The sequence below is a fragment of the Sorex araneus genome, chromosome 1 (assembly GCF_027595985.1).
Source record: "Sorex araneus isolate mSorAra2 chromosome 1, mSorAra2.pri, whole genome shotgun sequence".
Classification (NCBI taxonomy): Eukaryota; Metazoa; Chordata; class Mammalia; order Eulipotyphla; family Soricidae; genus Sorex; species Sorex araneus.
In genome coordinates this window covers 426,098,591-426,118,191 of record NC_073302.1, presented here as the reverse complement: position 1 = coordinate 426,118,191, position 19,601 = coordinate 426,098,591, and the positions used below count along the sequence as shown (strand labels likewise).

Genomic DNA, 19,601 nt, shown 5'->3' with positions numbered 1-19,601 from the left:
CTGGAAGTCCCCGCCTCTCCCCAAAAAGAAAAGTTAGATTTGCTAGAGTTATTTTCCCAAGTATAACTGATTTAATAGGGAAAAATGAGGCATAACTTCATAAAAGACTAGTTTTGATTGTGTAATAAGGGGTAGGCTGCTCCTGTACTAGTAACGTCTCAGAAACTGATGAATATAAATTACTACCATTTATTCAGTCCTTATTAAAATTTTTATATCCACTTTACCACACAGTATAATTATTTTTATAAAATTTGAATGGGAAGAAGGGTGCATAAGAATGGAGTAAATTTACCTGGAATAAAGTTATATTTTTATATAAAATGCTTATTGTATAAAGTTTGGAAGTATTTCGATTACTGCATCACAGCACGAGAGATAACCACTGTTCTGGTGTGTTTCCACTATTTCATAAAGGTGTGGGGTGTGATGTATGTTTATGTAAATACAGCCCCCTCCCGACTGCTAGTGGGGGTAAAAAGTATTTCTTTGAATCAAAAACATTCCCATATATTAGGCATCGTTTCTGGGCATTATGTTTATGCCCAGCGGGTTAGCAGTATCCACAGTCTAAGAGAAAAGACTGTAATTGACACCTTGTTAGTTATTTCCAGATTTTTTTTTTTGCTTTTGATTTAAAATTTATTAGTATTGTTTTGCTGCTGCAGATACTGGACTGAACGCCCTGTGCGTATTCTAATTATTCCTTAAGGGGAAATGTAAAAATTTTCGGCATCCAAGTGTTCAACCGCGGGCGGGTTTTGCCGGAACTCATCTGCGGATCGCGGCGACGCTTGCCGCCCGCGACTCCCGGGGTGCGGGTGGGTCCCCGCTCCGCTCCGTGCCGCTCGGCGGCCCCTGGGTCCCGGGGAGACGCCGGCGCCTTCCTCCGCTTTCTAACCGCGTGTCTCTGTCTTTCCTCCCTGGGGACCGCTGCCGCCCTTGCGGGCCGAAGCCTCGGGAAGCCGTCGCCCCGCAGCGCCGCCGCCCTGCGCCCGGCCGGCCCGGGGAGCCGCTGCCCGGCCGCGGGGGCCGTGACCACGCGCCAGGCCGCCGCCAGCTGCCGCGCCAAGCTCCGCGGCGGCGCCGCCCGGGAGCGCCAGCACGCCGCGCGGGGTCTGGGCAAGCCCTCGGCCGCCCCGTGAGCGCCACCTCCGCCCCGGCGACGTCCACTCCGCACCAGCGCTCATCCTCGGGGTCGCCCAGCTCGCGCAGGACCCCCGCCCCGCGCCTCGCCTCGGACCCCGCGCCGCGCAGCCCCGCCCGCAGCAGGACCGCGTGCCTTAGGGCCGGCAGGTGCGGAGCACGGCCTCCCGGCCCGCTCGCGGTCCTTCTTCCTCCTGGCCGCCCCACCGAACCCGCCCCCGGAGACCCGCGCCGCGGGGCCAGGGCCAGCCCCTGCCCCCTCCGTGTAATTGATCGAGTTCCGTGTCCGTTTCTGCTATGAATTCTGCAAAGAATGGCTCCGGGTTTGGTCATCTCTGTCTCAAATCCTAGCATCCACAGGCGACCTCTGCTCCCCGACCTCCCACCCCTGCCTCACGCCCCAATCCCCCGACCCCAGGTCTGCTCCCTCCTGCCAGAAGATTGTTTAAATAATCGGACAGCCTCCCTGAGACTCTGCGGCAATTGGCACAGCCCTGGGAGTTAATAATGCACAATATGATGGAACTTGAACTCCAGCATCCAGGCCCTTCTCGTAACTTTATCTCCAGTACCCTTTCTTTCCCTCCAGAGTCAGTCCTTTATCCCTGGGGCTGGTGTCCCGGGGAGAATCCACTGTGGGCTTTGTGTGGAATCCATCCCCTCCCCCACTTTCTAGTACTGAGCACAGTAGGGCTGCTAGTGAAGGCCTGTGCCTGCGAGACACTGGATTCCCCTAAGTTCCTATGGCGGGCGCTTGGCAGCCCAGCTGAAAGTCCCTCAGAACCAGTCTCTGGTTCTTCCTCCCCCACCCTCCTCTCCTTTCTCAGGGGTGTGGGGGTGTCAGACTTGCATCGTGGATGGAGGCCTCCCACTCCCTGCTCACGATTCCTGCCCATTATCCTTTGCAGATGTTCTAATAAAACGCCTACAAGTTGAACCCTGTCTTGGTGTCTGCTTCTGGGAGCATCCAGACTAAGCTATCAGACATTCCATTCTGATCATCATCTTCCTTTTCATTTGTATCTAATCCATTAACCTCATTCTCCCTCAATGCTTATTAGCCTCCCTCTCGGACTCCTTTCTTGTTTAATCTAGATGGCATGGCCTAGCAAACCATTCTCCCTGAAATACTGTGCTCCATTTCTTCCAGTTTGCTTTCCTGGCAAAATCACAACTCTAGATGAACCTTACCATCTGCCTTCCACATGCCTGGCCAGGCAGCTGGGCATGTTCTGTTTGAGAAAATGACATAACCCAGCCCCTGGCCAAGAATTCCGTATTCGATCTCAAACCTCAGAGTGGTGCTTCCCACCCCATAATCCCAGTCTCACATCTAAAGCTACTTTATATGTGTTCCGCTCACTTCAGCATTCACACTGTTCACATTTCGCTAAGAAAATAGAAGAGATTGCACACAAAGGTCTTCATCATCCATCCACAGATCTCCCGCCTCCCCATACCGCCACAGTGGTACCCTTCTTCTACAGCTTTTTCTCCTGTGTTCTGGAGCTTGTGCCCTCTCGCCTTCCACAGATTTGTGTTCAGGTTTTCATGTTCTCCCTCTCTGCTACATCCCCTGGTCTCTCTGTTCATTTCAAATGAGTCACACTCATGAGCTGCAAATAGGCCTCAGGTCCCTCATCTTAACCAAATCTGCCTTGCTGCAAATCTCCATCTCTGCACTTCCATGCCAGCCTTCTTTATGGAGTCCTTTCTCTGTGTTGTCCCGATGTTCTACTCCAAGCCTTCTTCAACTTTTCCCCACTAGCCACCCCATTTCTTGAGAAAAAAATGTAACACGGATAAGCACTGCCAGGAAACACCTCAAAATTCACGATGTGGTTGATTTGGAATTAACTTTTTGGTCCTTATGCATCCAGAAACATGGTATTGTTGCCAGAGTTTTCACCCCACCTCCACATTCAGCTGCAGGCCCACAGTTTAAGACACTTGGATCGAATCTCTGTTTTTCAGTTCACACTATGAGCCCGTGTGACTTTTGTTAAGGCCACCAGGCACCTCCTCTATTATTCCTCTGTTCTTTAGGGTGCTTTTCACCCTTCACCATGGCTGCTCTCCTGTAGATGTTCTCTCCAGGACTCTTTGCTCCTGGCTTCCTTTTCTTGCACTTATCCCTTCTCAGTATTATGCTCCATCTGCTTCTCCCTCACTTTGAAAGATTAAGGCTTCTCACCTCTATTCTGGACCTTTCCTGAGTTCTCTATTACTGTTGAGTCAAGTATCATTTTACACTACCATTAAGTGATTTAAGCATCATCTTATGTTAATTTTAAATTTCTAAACATCCAATTGCTTGTATAATAATCTTCTTTAAGATGATTCATCTCTCAAATTATGTATGTGCAAATTCTGATTTGTCATCCTACCTCCAACCTGTTTCTCCTCTCTTCCCTACTACAGTAAACAGTACCACTGCCCAAACAGTTGCCCAAGACAAGAACGTAGGAGTCCTCCTTGGTTCTTGTCCTGAATTCTCAGCCAGTGCTTCTTGACCCTGCTGCTTCCTAGGTTCAATGCTATCTCTTAATTCTGAACAGTATTTCTCTCACACAACTCTTGTGACTGCCAGCCCAACCTAGTCTCTTTCCTTGTACTCCTAATTTACTACCCACTGTGATACATTCTTGAGAAGAGAGGTAATACTGACTTTACGCATAAGTTGAGTCAAATAAACTGTGCATACTATAAAGTCTAAACTCCTTACCTCGGTTCACACTGCCCTGGTCTACCTGACTCTTACCTACGTGTTCCTCTCCATTTCTAAGCCATCTCATGCCAAGATCATCTATTCTTGCACCTCAGGGGTTTAGTAGATACTACTGTGCATGCCTAAGCTGCTTTCCGTGGCCACCCTTTCCTTCACCACAACTATATGCTTTAAAGAACTCCTAAAATGCGACATCTTCAGAAAGATCCATGCAGAGCACTTGCTTGAAAATAGTCCTCAGTGTCCTCCTATTTGCTGTCTTATTTCATTGTTTTTTTCTTTGATTAATCTAATCCTTTATTTCAAGTTGTAACTTCATGTACGTGAGTGTGTGTATATGTGTCTCTTTTCCATATCGGAGTGAGTGAAGGAAAATCCTGTGTCTGGGTGTTCAGATTCTTCAACACTGTATTCCAGCTCCTAGCACAATTCTTGGCAAGTACTAGATGCACAGTGAACATCTGATGAGGGAATGGATGAAGAAATTTTCTATGTTTTGTGCCAGGAGTTCACTTTTCACTGATTTGTAAGAGTTCCTTCTATATTAAATCCACTAACTATTTGTTTCTTCTATATGCTGCAAGCCACTTTACCCTTTGTCATAGATGTGCCAATTTAATTCGTGATGTCTCTAATATACAGAAAGATTGCATTTTTATTTAGATAAATCTATTTTTCTTTCATGATTTGTGCCCTTGGTGATGTGTTTAAAAATGTTGTCATATCAATGTTCTATAAATAGTTGTCTATGTTTTTATTAATTTTAATTCTTAGCTTAAAATCTTTACCCAGAATTAAATTTATTTTTGATATAGATGTAATTAAAGGTCTAAATATTTATTTAGTTGTGGTATCATTTATTGTCAAAATGTCCTCTCCCACTGTTTTGAGTTCCCTATTAACCAAATATTAAATTCTTACATATGCTTGGAATAGCTTCTGGATTTACTGGTTTGGTTTTGGGTATCCTTTTTTCCTGAATCCATGGTTTTAATGATTTTTGTTTTATACTTAATTGTGTGGGGCTGGAGCGATAGCACAGTGGGTAGGGCATTTGCCTTGCACGCAGCCAACCTGGGTCCGATTCCTCCACCCCTCTCAGAGAGCCCGGCAAGCTATCAAGAGTATCTTGCCTGCACGGCAGAGCCTGGCAAGCTACCCATGGTGTATTCTGTATGCCAAAAACAGTAACAACAAGTCTCACAATGGAGATGTTACCGGTGCTCACTTGAGCAAATTGATGAGCAGTGACAGTGACAGTGACTTAATTGTGGATAACAGTGACAGTGACTTAATTGTGTAATTTTAAAAATGGAGTTAAATTACTCTTCTCAAAATATTTTCAGTTATATTAAAACATTTATTCTTCCAGATTAACTTTATATTTTGATATAGTTTCAAAATAAGTTCTGCCAGGGCCAGAGTGATAGTATAGTGGTTAGGGCACCCTTCTTGTATGCGGATGACATGGATTCTACCCCAGCACCACATATGGTCCCCAGAGTGGTCACTGAGTGCAGAGCCAGGATTAAGCCCTGAGCACCACTGGGTATGTCCCCCAAGCCAAAAAAATACATTAAGTTCTATTGGCATTTGCTTATAATTACCTTAACATTATAAATTGGGGTGGCGTGGGAGTTTGGGACACACGCTACATGTTTTAGTGCTATTCTCAGATTTGTGTTCAGAAGTGACTCCTAGTGATGCTCAGGGAACATATGTGGTACCAGAGATCAATCTGGGGCCTGCCACATACAGGGCAAGTGTTTCAGTCCCTATACTATCTCTTTGGCCCCTAGATTACTTTGGGAGAACTGCTATCTTTATAATATTGTTTCCCTTTCAGAAATTTGTTGCATACATGTTGAAGACTTCCTGTATGTTACTTAGTAATTTTGTAGATTCTACATAATCTTTTGTTTGTTTGGGGGCCATACCCAGTGGTGCTCAGGGACTACTCCTGGATGTGCTTGGGGATCACTCCCAGTGGTGGTTGGGGGACCATGAAGTTCCAGGGACCAATCCTGGACCTTCAACAGGCAAGACGTCCAATCAGTCCTTTGAGATACCTCTCTAACCCTGCTCCTGCATAATTTTTATTAATTATATTATTGGACAGTTCTTTGTGGAGTTATTTGATTATTATGTTTTATAACTGGTTGCTTCTTGTGGGATCGGAATTTTTAAATTTGGTAATATTTCTGAAATCTTTCATTAATACTAGTTTATTTTCTTCTAAAAGTAGACAGTCTTTTTTTTGTAATTCAAAATTTTTTTCTCTTTTATTACAATTTTTATACCCCTTATGTTAAATAAGTACTGGTATTAATTTTGTCTTTATTTCTTACATTTTAGGAATGCCATTAATATTTCACCAGATATTACTGTTAGTCATTCATTCAACTGAAATAAATGTTGTCAAGTTAAGGAAACAGTTTTCTGGTTCAATATAGTGAACATTTTATTGGAAATTATTGCTGAATTACAGATATGTTAAACCAAGTGGAGATAATCATAAAGATTTACTCCCATAAACTATTATTACAATAAATTATGTGAATAGATATCCCAATATTGGGTTATTTTTGTATCAAAGTCCTCCTATTTCATCATGGTGTGTTTTTTCTCTTTCAGTATAGTAATGTTAAATTCAGCTCCTTATATTTAAAAAAAATTGCATTTATAGTCATTGACATGATTAAGATTTGTTTATAGATTGTTTGTTTTGGTTTTGGGCCAGACCCATCAGTGCTCAGGATTTACTCCTGGCTCTGCACTCAGGAATCACTACCAGCAGTGCTCAGGTGACCCTATGAGATACCAGGAATCAAACCCGAGTTGATTGCATGCAAGCAAGTGCCCTACCCCTGTACTATCACTCCAGCTCCTGGTTTATAGATTTATATTCCTTAATTCTAATTCTGTAATTTTCCCAAAAATATTCAAAACAAAATTTCTCACTATTGGGCCGGAGCGATAGCACAGCGGGTAGGGCGTTTGCCTTGCACGCGGCCGACCTGGGTTCGATCCCCGGCATCCCATATGGTCCCCCAAGCACTGCCAGGAGCAATTCCTGAGTGCAAAGCCAGGAGTAACCCCTGAGCATCGCTGGGTGTGACCAAAAAAGCAAAAAATAAAATAAAAAAAAATAAAGTACTCCTTTAAAAAAAAATTCTCACTATCTTCGGTATAGGAATCTACTTTTTATGAGTATGAAGGAACTCTTCTATTGAGGCATCAATTTTTTTTCAGGGTGCATAATGAAAGATAACCTCTGGAAATTTTATAGCTTCTATGGTTTTATCTCAAACATGCTAATAACTATTTCTTGAGTATATATTTAAAAGATAATATTTTAGGGGGAGTGGAGAAATAGTACAATAGGTGGGCACTTGCCCTGCATGCAACTGGCCCGGGTTCCAATACCAGTGTACCCCGTATGTTCCCCTAAGCACCCAAGAGAAATTCCTTAGTGCAGAGCCAGAAGTCACTCCTGAGAATCACCTATTGTGGCCCCCAAACCAAACAAAAATTGTTAAAAGAATGCATTTCCAAAGCCTTTAAGCAATTAGCGATAGCATAGCAGGTAGGGCATTGGCCTTGCACGCGGCCAACCCGGGTTCGATTCCTCCATCCCTCTCGGAGAACCCGGCAAGCTACTGAGAGTATCCCGCCCGCACAGCAGAGCCTGGCAAGCTATCCATGGCATATTCAATATGCCAAAAACAGTATACAAGTCTCACAATGGAGACGTTACTGGTGCCGCCCGAGCAAATTGATGAACAATGGGACAACAGTGCTACAGTGCTACATACCTTATAATTTTAAAAAGTTCTTCATGTTTGAAGTTTTATCTCATTTCCTTTTTCTTTTTTGTTTTGTTTTGATTTGATTTTGTTCTTTAGCAATTGCTAGGCATTTTAGCAATGCCTAGGGGTTACTCCTGACTCGGCACTCAGGAATTATTCCTGATGTGCTTGAGGGACCATATGGGATGCCAGGGATTAAACCCAGGTTCTGCACGTGCAAGCATTTGTTCTACTTGCTGTACTATCTCTCTAGCCCCTCATTTTCATAATATTTTTGGTTTTCTTTTTGAAAAGTTAGATCTGCTAGTCTCAACGGAACAGTGATTTTATAAATTCTCTTTTTTCCTGTTTTCTGTCGTTAATGTAATTTTTAGCGTAACTAATTTTTTTAAAAATTCTTTCCTTAAGTTTACTTAGTTTTTTTCCTGAATGTTTTCTAGTAACAAATGGAGAGTTAGCAAATTTATTTCAAGTGATTTATTATTCAATAATATTTATTATTCAATAATATTATTCAATAGTGTATTATTGAATAATAGGACATGATACAAATTTATCTCTGAGCACAGCTTAGACTGCTGTACCTCAAATGTAGTTCTGTGACTGTTCCTGAAACAATCATGAGTGTAAGTTTTCATTTTATTTTCATCACTCATACTGTTAACTCAGATTTTTAAATAATACGTTTATTAATATTTATGTTTGTATTTTAACAAAGAACTATTTTTTTCCTGGAAAATGTGTAACTATCTGTGGTCTTATTGGGAGTTGTGTGTGAGCATATTTTGGAGTTTCTTGTTCAAGATTTTACCAAGCGTGTCAACTTATGGTGTCTCTGCTAATAACCAGCATCAGGGATTTGCTGTTCTATTATTAACAAATTACTGCAATTCTGATTTCTGTAGAGTGTTCTTGTTGTTCATAAAAAGACAGTAAATAGGTTTTAAGAGATGTAAAATATGCTCTGACATATAAAATGTAAATGATAATCAGACAATTAGAGAAATCCATTATCAAATTCTGTGAAATCAGTAAAACTTTAAAAATTGTGAATATGAATTTTGCCACAAAAATTTGGCAGTTGAACACTTTTCCTTTAGACTTGAAAAGATAGCTTTACAAATATTTATTTTTATAAAAACAAATGTCATTCATGTTCATAAATAAAAGTTCCCTGTAACCCTTATTACCCAGAAAAGAAGCACTGTTAACATTTTGTTTCTGTACATCTCTCTTCTTTGTGGATAGATTTGAATGCATTTCTTATGCATTTTGGGTTTGTTTTTTTGCAAGCATTTAGGCTATTTTCTGGGTGCCTGGGACCAGGGATTTTCAAACCATTAGCCTGGCCTTTCCAAGTCCTAATGGAATATTTGGGTCTATTCTGTTATTGATATCCCAAAGGATGTCTACTAGAGGTTGCTGTTTGCAGGAATACAGATAATAGCTTGGTTCTTCAGGCTGGACTGTCCCCACACACACATGCCAGGCTCCTTGCTGTGGAAATATGAGATCAGACCATCTCTGTTAATTTGGAACTCAGGGTAGTCCAAGAACTTTTCATCTGACCGTGGCCTTCTGTGAAATGATGAAGGTATGTTTTTTTATACAGAAGAGTGTAACACATTTAACACCACTCACTTGGTTTACGAGTTGCTGGTTGAATTAAATGTAAAGCCCCCATTTTTGCTCCTCTGTTGGCCACTGCTAATATTAGAGGTGAAACTGTGCTAGGAGGGCTTGTAATCCTGGGGGCAGTGACACATTATAATGTTGGGGCTTCAGGGGAAAGTGACTAGAGTGTCATTTGGGTGACAGAACTATTTGTGCCATGATTTTCAGCCTGATGTACTTATTGTTTGGTACAAAGACCAGAGCCTTTTCCACATGAAAGACCATGTGAGGAGAGCACATATGAGGAAATCAGTCATAAGCACGAGCCCCAATAGATTGGGAAGCAGAAGCTCTACCTTCAAATCATAGGCTCCAGAGGCCTCCAGAAATTGGCACGATTTTGCCAAAATGTGATAATTGCTTTTTGTTTACCCCCGTATTTATTTTTTTCCACATTGGCTTGTGGAAAGTTTAGAATCTGACTTTCATTGCATTTGGAAGGTTTCAATGAGCTCTTATACCTGTGGTATACAGTGGTATGAGAATCACACTACCTTGTCATCTGTGCAAAATGGTGCAAAAAGAAGCATAACCTTGGGGGAGGGAGTAGGGGGTGGTCTCTGGGTCTTCCAATCCTCTGAGAAATTAAGTTTTCTGAAGTAGCATTGAGCTGAGAGGAGGATGACAAAGCTGAGACGAGTTTCCAGGGAAAGTATATGGAAGAGGGAAATAAGAAAGGGCATTTCAAATAGGAGAGGTGACTTTAGGGGAGGTTAGAAGTCGGAGAGAACATGAGGAATTAGAGCCAAATGAAAGCCTGGGCGATAGGAGAGCTGGAGGTCAGGCAAAGTGACCCAAAAGCTTGGAAGGAAATGGAGAGTCCTGTAGGAGGGCTCTGTAAAATAAAGTGTGAAGCTGCTTGGAAGCAACCTGTCAAAGGCTTTTACCTTCACTGAACTCAAGGTCTGGTAGGGAAAAAAATCTAAACAATGAAACAGAAGAGGCAAGTACTACACCAAAGATACGCTCATTGTGATCTGTCCTCATGGAAAAAGAACTTGAGTGCTGCTGGTTAATCAAGAATTTTCAAGGACTTGAAGGCTTGAGTTGAAACTGAAATCTGAGTGGGAGTTTTCCAGTAGACAAAGGAAAGTGAAAGAAAGAGAATGAATGAAAGGGAATGAATGAAAGAGAATAAGAGAGAAAGGAACCAGCAGCCAAGGCTCTGGGGGTAGAATTACTTCAGTGTGAATGAAGTTGGGCTAGGGCTTTGTTCGGGAGCTCAGAGATTTTCCTAGGGGGGATGGATGGTAAGTCTCTTCAAAGACTTAGAAAACTTAACAAATAGGGAGGTGGCCTCTAAGAAAGAATTTCAAGGTCAACTGGAGGATGGCTTTGAGGGACATGAGAACTGGTGTAGGAGGATTTGGTAATTATTACAACAAAATATGCTTCTTTAATTTTTTTAAAAGTAAATTGTAGGGGTGAATATGTAGTAGGAGTGGGGAGGAGAAAATGATTTCAAGAGTTGTTTTGGAAATGGAAGGAATTAACTTTGTATAACCAGAATATTAAAAACAGGCCCATCTTATGTAAGAAAGAACACTGATCATAGTTTCACTAATCCGTCAATGTCTGAAAACAGTTCCAGGCCAGCCCTGGTCTCAGGAAACTGAGGAATCTCAGGGTCTTGGGGATCCCTGTTTTTCAGGGTTACCATATTGCCCCCCAGGTCAGGATTCCCCCCATCCCCACCCACACTCCCATGCCTGAGAACTCCCCTTCACTCCATGGCCCTGGATTTCTTCTCTCCATGACTCAGGGTAAACATCAAAGACATCCTAACTGTAGGCGCCTGACCACACAAGGACACACAAGAAACAACTCCAGACTGCGACGATAATAGTGAAGTCACGCAGAACCCCACCGGGCTTAGTTGAGTGAAGATGCCAGCCTGGAAGACTCAACCAGTAATAACAAGCTAAATAACCTCACTGATAAGGAATTTAGAGAGGAATTTTGTTGAGGATGTATAAGGAGCTCAAAGAAACAATGAAACGGACCGCCAATAAAACACAAACAGAAATGAAGACACTACAAACAGAAACGACAGATCTGAGAACAGTTCCTTTTCTCAGAGGATTTTTAATTTAAAAGAATATTCCTGGGATGAGTCAATGAAATCACAGAGTTTCAGATGCTTTAGATCTAAAGGAGGTATTTATTGGGTGGGGAAGGGAAGGCAGAATGAAGAAACACTGATTAACGTAATTGTATATATTTCACGAGTCCTTTTACATACCTTTGCAAAAATAGGCAAAAGTAAGCTGTCAAGGCTGGAGAGATAGTGCATTAAGGTACTTGCTGACCCTGTTCTGTCCCCGGCACCAGGTATGGTTGCCAGAGCACCACCAGGGGTCATTTCTCAGCACAGACCAGGAATATCCCCTGAGCCATGCAGGAAAATGTGGCTGAAAACCACCCCCTCACTCTCCGAACTCCCCCCAAAGTAATTCCAACCAGCACAAGGCTAAAATTCCCCCTTCACCATCTATTGACACCCCTTAGACACTCATACCCATTGTGCCCCCCAAGCCCCGACCTTTGGCAACTTTAGTTCTGTGGACTGAATCCAAAAGTTAGTTTGGGTTGATTTTGTCTGTCCTCCCAATTTCCTTCTTTGTATCTTACATATGAGTGAGATTATCCTGTCTGTGTTTTCTTTTTTTTTCTTCTCCTGACTTTTTAAAAAAAAATCAGGGTTATGCTCCCAGCCACCCCCAGGTTAATTTGCTTATGTTAGTTAATTTGGTTGTTTCCATGATATAGGCATGTTTTACTATAACCTTTTGTTTTAATATCGCCTTTGCTAAATCCCATAGGTTCTGCTGGCCTGGCTTCATTTTTGTTTGTATCCAGTTATGTGAAATTTTCCCCTTTGATGATTTTATTAACCAAGTAGTTTCTCATTAGCATGTTTAGCCTCCATAAGTATAAGGATTTTCTTCTTTTTTTTTTTTACTTTATTTTTATGAGGCTATACCACCTGACGGTTTTCAGGGGGATCAGCATGGTGGGACTGCACCTAGGCTTCCAGCATGCAAAGTCTGTGCTCCAGTCCATTGAACCATGTCTCCAGTTCTGATTTTCGTCTTTCTTTTGAGAGATAGTTCAATGGGCTGAGTGCAGACTTTGCATGGCAGAGACCTCGATTCAATACTCAGCACTGGATGGCTCCCTGGGTGACTCGCACACACAGAGAGGAGTAGCTCCCAACCCCACCCCCCCCCCCCGTCCTGTGCAAAAAAAATTAAAAAGAAGAAAAATATTTTCTGGGGCTCAATGTTGTCTTCAACTTGGGTGAAATCTTGAGCAGACTTGGAGCTGGAGAGATAGTACAGCGGGTAAGGTGCTTGCGTTGCACATGGCTGACCCGGGTTCCATCCCCACCAACCCATCTGGTCCCCTGAGCACTGCCAGGAGTGATCCCTGAGTGCAGAGTCAGGACTAACCTCTGAACATTGCTGGGTGTTGCCCAAAACCAAAATAAATAAGTATTAAATTAAAAACTAGCATACCTCATGAATTTTCTGGCTAATTTTATATGACAAAGTTACATATCATTTATGTATATGTAATACATATTCATTTATCCACTTTTAGTTTAAAAGGTCACACCTGGTGGTGTTCAGGGATCACTCCTGGCAGTGTAAGTCTGTGCTCAGGGAATAATCCTGGAAGTGTGTGGTGGATCATATCTGGTGCCAGGGATGGAACCAAGGTCAGCTACATGCAGACAAGTGCCTTATCCCCTGTACTATGTCTTCAGCCCCACACATTCATTTTATTTTATTTTTATAAAGTTGCTCACAATAATTCATTACATTTAATATTCAACACCAATCCCACCACCATTGCATCTTCCCACCACCATATTTCGAGTGTTTCCACCCCAAATCCCAAACTGTGACCTCAAAGCCAGACCAAAACAATTTTGTATTGCTTGGTATGGATAATCTGCTAAAAATGGTTCAATCTAGTTCCCTCAGAGGAAAGTGTGTGAAGATCGTTGTATTTCATTTTGGAGCCATTACATCCTTAAGTAAGAGGTTCCTAACATGTGTGTTAAACCCCATCAAATGTTGTGTGCTGCCTTTGGTATATCAGTGATATAGATATGAGAGGCCATGCACTCTAGGAATTCTAAAATTTAGGACATAATTATACAGCAGATTCACTCGTGGGTGAGGCCTAGGTTGCTCTCTTCCAGGAGCTTTATTTCTGAGTCTCTCGATCATGCCATTGATCATATTCTATGGCGCCAGGGACAGTTTGTGGGTGCGACTGTTAAGCTACTGGTATACTTGGGAGATGGCGAGAGGAGGCCCATTCCTACTCTGAGTGGGCTTGGAGATTTCAGTCACAGTCCCACATACCTGAGTTTTTCTGCAGATTTACTCGTGGATGAGGCTCGTTGGAGCCTGTGGAAGTGACTGTGATCACCTTCATTTTAAACCAGAGTACACAGCCACAATTTGTCTGGTGTACAGCAGAGCTTCGCCTTCCCCTTGGAGACGGCTGCAGAAGGAGGAGGTGCTGTCCTGCTGTTTCTAGCTTTCCTGACATCTGTGGTTCGGATGTGGGGTTGGAGCAGGGAAGGGGCCAGGGAAGTCCTTAGTGAACTGACAGGTGTTACAAATCTCACCAAACTTGGCAATACTTAAAGATTATTCTAGATTCTTGTATAATTCTAGGGGAACTTTGGCCTCATATTTCCTTCTGTGAGGGATGCCCTTCTCTGACCACAGGGCTTCTTGAAAAACCATCCGTGGTAAAGAATAAGGTTTGTTTGTTAAGAAGGAATCATAGAGGGGCTGGAGAGATAATAGAGATGTTCAGGCACTTGCCTTGCATGCAGCCATTATTGATTCAAATCCTAGTCACCACCTATGAGTTCTGCCAGGGCTCAGTCCTGAGCACAGAGCCCAAAATAGCCCCTGACCACAGCCACGTGTGACCCCCCAAACTAAAAATGTATAAATTTTTAAAAAGACAAAGGAACAGTCATTTCCAATTATTTACATCTTGAAAATGACACAGAACACAGGAGTTGCTGGCAAAATAAAGTTTAAAATAAATCGGGTGCAGGCCAACATATGAAGTGATTACATGCTACGGATATAAGAATTGCTCTGTTAAACGGCCATGAAATTATTGAACAGCTTACTTCATATTTCCATACTTTTTCAACCTTGTAGACAGATAATAAATAGTTCAGGGACCACCCTCTGCTCTTAGGCTGAAGCTCACTGATCACAGATGTGGCTCATTGTTTGCTTCCCCCCATCAGCCCCCTCTACCCGCTACCCCTACGCCAGCAACCCAGTACCCAGCAGGATGGCAGCATTTGACTTCTTCTCAGATTACTCAGTGGGGCTGCCTTTGCAGCCTTATAGTCCAGATACTCTCCAGGAGATAACCCTTAGGTTGGGTTGAAATAATAACGAGCCCTTCCTATAAAGAGGTTCCTTCTAATTCTTGGGATCTAGAAATACACTATGTTCCAGGATGTAAAGAATATCTAAAACTGATCAAGTCGAGGATTTTTAAAATGACAAGCTTATGTTGGATTTTCCAGGTGGGTACCAGGTAATCAGAAGGATCTTTATCCGAGCGCTGAGGTTGCAGCAGAACTAGAGAAGACCGGATGAAAGGAGGAGAGTTTGGGATGATGCCCACAGGAATAAGAGTTCCCTCTAGAAACTGCACAAGGCAAGAAAATAAGATTCTCCTCTAGAACTCCCAGAAGAAATATGGCCCTTGTCACTTCTTGATTTTAGCCTTCTGAGATTTTGGACCTCCAGAACAGTAAGATGAACAATTTGTGTTGTTTAAGACATACTGTTGGTAACAGCTATTACAGTAATAGTAAGAAACTAATACAAGCTAGAGTCAGACTCCAAGTCTCTGGAACTCAACATTTGGAGGGACACAGAATAACTGGGGGATCCGTGTAAAGTTCCTCTGTTTTGACTTCAGTCAGATTTTACTTTCATTTTTAAACAGCATGAATGCTTGGCATAATTCTCTTTTAAGCAACTTTATTGTTTGTAAGAAAAAAGAAAAGATCAAAGCCTCAACTTCACTGGCAGTGCTAATGAACAATTTTGAGATAAATAAAAGACATTCCCCAAACTACAAACCTTAAATTTGCAATTTTACTTCTCTGTCATTCTTTACTGGCATTAATTGTTTATAATTAAAAGGGATCTGCAATTAGCAATTTAATTTATTTGATTGCTTCAATAATTTTCTCTGACACTTTTATTTCATCCAAATACTGTAAAGTGCTTTGCAGAAATTAGATTTCATACAAATTTTATAATTAATCCTTCTTTGTATATTTTTGCTTAAATAGTGTTAGCAGAAATCTGAAAATGATACATGCAAACCTAAGTTTCTTAGGATAAATTAGCACTTAGAAGCGGTTTGCTATTGTTTTACTTACCTGACTTTCACTGTTCAGTGACACATGACTATTATCATTGTTCATAATAAATCAAACATGATGGCCTAATGCCAATTTCTGAAAGCACTTCAGCTATTAGAAGGTCTACTTTTAAGTCAGTAGAAGCTCTGTGTTTAATATAAATGAGCTGAGGTTCAGAGAGAAGGACTAGACTTAAAGTTCACAGCCCTCAGAAATGTTCCTATTCTTATTTCACATTGTGTATATTTGCTGACTATTTAAAATGTTAAGACAATGTGTTAAATTCCACAGAATGTCAGAATTTATTTCTCTTGATTAATTGCCCAGGAAATATTTCTAAGAAACAATGTGATCACCCTCTTCAATATAACTATTTCTAGTCTTGCCCTCTTCATCACTATTTCATATATATAAGATCAAAGAAATCTAATAAGGAACCAGAGATAGGAATTTGAGAAAATCCTTAATGAAAGGTCTGATTTTCTAACCAAGGCTAATGCTTTCCTTAGGATAATTAAACTTTCAGTAAAAAACGTCACACTTTCTTTAAATGATTTTTTTTCTATTCCTCTGGGTTCTTGTGTATGCTGAAAATATGATAAAGGAACTAAAAGAAGAGATATGCTTTGGTTTTCAGTTACCACTGTTCTGGGGCCCCTATCAAAGAAACTCAGTTCATTTTGATTGAATACGTTAATAGAAATGAATGAAGAGAATAGATTGAAGTACAAATGGAAAAGTGTGGTTTAATAAGATGGACAAAAGTCTGGGACATGAAGCTGACATCTAACAGTCTTTGGTCTCAGATACTAATTTTAACTTTTGATGATGATTTCTTGGTGAGGAATAAAATAAATTCCTTGGGACTCCCTTAACTTAGTGTTCTTGAGAAACATGCATTTTAAAAGTAAAACAGTCTTATAAGGTGACACAGGAAGTCCAACTATATTTATACTTATCTTAAAGGCAGAAAGAAGGCCAATGTAGACAACTGGGGAAAATCCTCTCATCAGCAAACAAGGGAGACTTAGTCAGGCAGAAGTTAAGGAGGGGCAGTAATTCCAAATGGGAACGTAAGCCTTCCTTACCTCCCTTTGAGTTGTGTTATAGCAGAGGCAGAGAGACCCTGGATAGGTCTAGGTGGTACCCTTCATTGATATGCTATTGTCTAAGTCCCAGTTACTTCATCTAAAATAAAGGAAATTCGACACAATAAGATTGTGTGTTCAGTACCTAGTAGGTATCCAATGAATGACATTGTTAGCATTGAGGTAAAGAGTAAAGGAGGAATTATTGCTCCCCTCTTATGTGGAAGGGAGGAAAATGGATGCACATCTCTATGAAAAATTATGGCCACCAGAAGAACTAAAACTATTAAATATAGTTCCACCTTCACAGTCCACTGAGGTCACTGAGGGCTGGCAGAAGTGGGGATGTTCCCATGCCTCTTGTATTGATTTGAAGAGTGCTGCAGATATTAGTTTGAAAGGAGCTGATCTAACCCTTCACCTTGCTCTTCCACTGACTTGGGGCTGAACCATCTGACTGAATCATTTGTAGTCTTTTTTTTAAAAGTTATTTATTTATTTTATGTTTTTTTGATTGAGACACCATGAGAACAGTTACAGGGCTTTCAGGATCAAGTATTAGTCATACAATGATCAAACACCCATCCCTTCACCAGTGCACATGATCCACCACCAAGAACCCCAGACACCCTCCCTCCTTCTCCCCCTCTGCCTGTGTGGCAGATGATTTTCAATTAACTCTCTCATTGCTATGATAACATTCAGTGCACAAGAATCATTTGTATTCTTGACCTTAGTCCCTTCATTTATAAAATGGGGGACTGGTTTGGATTGCTCAGCCCTAAAATTCTGAGTTTGGGTGTTTCAGGGCAATGCCTGGGCCCCAACCCTGCCTTACCACTATTAGTTATAATCCCATAGGCCAGTGAGTTTGTTCTGGGGAAATTTTCCTTTCTTACCTGAAAAATATGAAGAAAAATAACTAGTCATTATTCATCTTTTAATCCTTTTGCTTAAGAATTAAATTAAAGCCTGTCAAGACCTCATCAGTCTTAGCATGCAGTAAGCACTTCAGGTCAAGCTGCTATCAATAGCACAATTATCGCTATTTCTCCTCCTATTCGGCCTGCCTCCAGCACTAGTGTAAACTGAAAAGTTATCCAGATTAGAATTAGTTACAAAAGTCCTTCGGTGTCTTCATACTTTCTCTGGTATGTTGTTTCTCCCCTACCTTCAATTTAAATAAAGTTAACTCAAGTATTTTCTCTCTGATTTAGAAGTGCTAAGCATATTTGCCATAACTTTAAGGCATGTGATTAAAAAAATTTAGCTGCATTGATTTTTTTGGGAAAAAATGTCATATTAAAAATAAGGATCCCTTTTAATTCCATACTCTCTTCATAAGTTTTCATCTTCTAAAGGCACAATCTTCATAGCTTTTCTTCTGCGACTCATAAGGACTAAACTGAAAAATCAATTCTTCCTAAGGAAGGAGAAAGAGAGCTATTATTAAGAAGTAAAGAATAGTCTGAGGACGGCATGAGCAGAAGATCAATGGAACCATCGGAGATATGTTTAGTTCATACTAAAAACGAAATCATCACCTCAGGCTGTAGGTGATGAAAATCTCATCCTATTGGAATCAATCTGCAGAAATATAGGAAAGAACCTCCTTCGGCTCTCAGGTCTCTCTGTCTTTTATTTTACACCCTTTAAGGGAAATCTGAGACTATTAATCTAGTTAGATAAATGCAGCATTGAAAAAAATCAATCTAGCATAAGACAGGAGATACTTAGAGTTATTCAACATCCAGTGCTAATTAGAAGCATTTTAAAAACATCTTGGAAATCAGAGAGTACAGCTTTGCATATAAACTTACTTTTGATACATTCTTACATATTTAGACATTTATGAATTATATTTATAAGAAACTAAAAAATAATCCAGAATGCTGGAGATCTAGAATCTAGGATAAGGGAAACTAAGATAGTATTATTTTAGTCAGAAGTTCCTGATAACATTATGACCGAGTGTAATTATATTTTTCTGAAAGATTTTACTATGAGCTCCTCTATGAGAACAGTTGAGGTTAAAAAAAATGGGGAAAGTCCATCGTTAACAAAGCAAAAGGCCTGAAGTTTTACAAGGTTAAATGTCCCTCTTGGGGCTGGCTATGAAATTCGAATTGCTAGCCTGCAGCTGAAAGAAGTGTGAGGCGGCAGAAGGGAACATCTGAGAAATACCTAATGAGTGTTTTGTTTGTGGCAGGCATAAGATTCACAGAGTTCCAATATTAAAGTGCTCAAAAAAAAAAAAACATCTATAGGGAGGTCATTCGAACAAACCGCCGGGGAGAGGTCCTCTTGCCACTGAACTCCATCACTGTCAAAGAGACCTTCCACTCTCCTCCTGCTCTCCCTCTCTGTGACCCCCAAGAAACTTCACCCTCACCTGGCCTCCAGGGAGCACGTCTGGTGGTCTTGTTCCTTTATGAGCATTTACATTTTTGCGACTAATCACCTGTTCCGTTAGGCACAGCCACAACCAAGATGTGTTCCCTCGAAACAGAGCCAGTCTCCCTCTCCCAGTCTCATCCCAGCCACAGTGTTTGTTGGGACGTCCTGAGTCACAAAACGTTGTCAATTTTTACTGATTCCTCTGCAGTCTTAGGGAGAAGGCAACTGAGCCTGGGTCTGTAGTTGCCTATTGCAGTTTTGCTGGGCTGAGTTTTAAACCTCAGTTGCCTTCAAGATCTTTCTAGTTTTTGAAGTTCCAAGAACAGAGT

At 41.3% G+C, this 19,601-nt stretch overlaps 1 protein-coding gene across 5 annotated transcripts in view; it reads left to right on the top strand.

Moving 5' to 3' along the window:
• ZNF800 (zinc finger protein 800) overlaps window positions 1-18,535 on the top strand; it is a 201,745-nt gene extending 183,210 nt beyond the window's left edge. For 3 of the 5 annotated variants that reach the window (XM_055124659.1, XM_055124652.1, XM_055124654.1), the window contains exon 6: window positions 956-8,869. In XM_055124659.1, coding sequence (XP_054980634.1) covers window positions 956-1,145 — 190 coding nt within the window. In that variant the 3' untranslated portion in view covers window positions 1,146-8,869. Of the gene's footprint in view, window positions 1-955; window positions 8,870-14,935 lie in introns of those variants that run through there. The other 2 variants (XR_008628423.1, XM_055124660.1) reach the window with 2 other exon arrangements.
• Window positions 18,536-19,601: the final 1,066 nt, after the last annotated feature.